Source organism: Aplysia californica, unplaced genomic scaffold (assembly GCF_000002075.1).
Source record: "Aplysia californica isolate F4 #8 unplaced genomic scaffold, AplCal3.0 scaffold00680, whole genome shotgun sequence".
Taxonomy (NCBI): Eukaryota; Metazoa; Mollusca; class Gastropoda; order Aplysiida; family Aplysiidae; genus Aplysia; species Aplysia californica.
The window spans coordinates 43,383-44,616 of NW_004797950.1; the positions used below are offsets into that span (position 1 = coordinate 43,383).

General features: G+C 45.8%; 1 protein-coding gene across 1 annotated transcript in view; it reads right to left on the reverse strand.

Moving 5' to 3' along the window:
• Positions 1–1,234, reverse strand: part of LOC101853494 (WD repeat domain phosphoinositide-interacting protein 4) — a gene marked incomplete in the record, with an annotated part of 15,904 nt that overhangs the window by 9,769 nt on the left and 4,901 nt on the right. Inside the window, 1 exon segment of the mRNA XM_013088065.2 lies at positions 589–665. Within this exon segment, the coding sequence (XP_012943519.1) occupies positions 589–665 (77 nt within the window).

Here is a 1,234-nt window from a genome sequence, read left to right on the forward strand (position 1 = left end):
TAGTAAGGATGAGGAAAGAAAAAGCAGCAGTTCCCCCTATGTTGTTCCGGCACAGTATGAGCTTGACATTGATAAATCAGCCCATTTACAATTCTACTGTGCATAAGAACATGTTAATATCCCCCCTTTGGGAATGGCCTAAAGACAACTTCAATGTACTGTGACAACAAAGAGTGTGATGTTTAAGCCAATCTCTCTCACTTTCCAACAAAGCTGTGCACAAGTCTCACACCTGCCTTTACCTCGAGTGGCTGAGAGTGCGGCAAAAGAAGAGGAAAACATCAGAACCAAAACACAAGAGCCCCACATCAGCGAGAAATTACCGTCACAATAGTGTCAAAACCTACCACAATGAAGCACACAGTACAGACCCATCCCATTTCTGCCCACACGTTGTCAGTCTTGAGGCAACTGTCCCTACCTCTGCATCTGTGCAGAAAATCAACTAGAGTGGCTCCAACTTTTTCAACTGTTTCCACGTTAAGCAAACTATGAATGAACAAAAAGATAAAAAAACTTAGTGTATGCAAACTATGACTGAACTCAAACTCAAACACAAATTTTTAAAACCCCCCGTGCCTGCCTTACTTCAATCTGTACACAGCCCCGGTTCTTGGAGGAAGGAAACACCATCTTCCTGGCCGTGCAGGACACGGCACACACACCTGGGGAGCAGAACACGGGAAAACTGGAGGAAAACGGGAAATATAGCAGACAGAAATGTCTTCAGAAACAAATTTAGACACAATGTGGGCGATTTCCGTGTGGCCTTGGGTCCATGCAGCCATTGGAATGATGAATGGAGAGGACCCAAAAACCACGACAGAACTCACCAGCACACACAAGCAAATCATAAGATGATCCACCACCACCTTCCCCACCAACTCCATCAAAACCTCCCGTCTCGCCTTGGATCAGGCTATAAGCCACACCACCACCAACAAACACTTTCCACCTGTCCCTATCCCGGGCTAGCCTCTCGATATTATTCTGGGTCTTCCCACTTGTTTGTTCGTGTTTGTTTGTGCTTCTGTAACTTTATGTGTTTTCCATGCTCTTCTCAGGAGACCTGACCTATGCACCTTTAGTCTGTCGAAATACGGCAGGGGGCTCTCGTGGTCTACAGGTACAGAGTTCGCCTCTCATTCAAAAGCTCCTGGTTTTGAAACCTAACATTGACAAAAGACAGTGTTCTCTAGAATGTTCTCCTTTCTCCTCCTTTCTGACTCCCTCC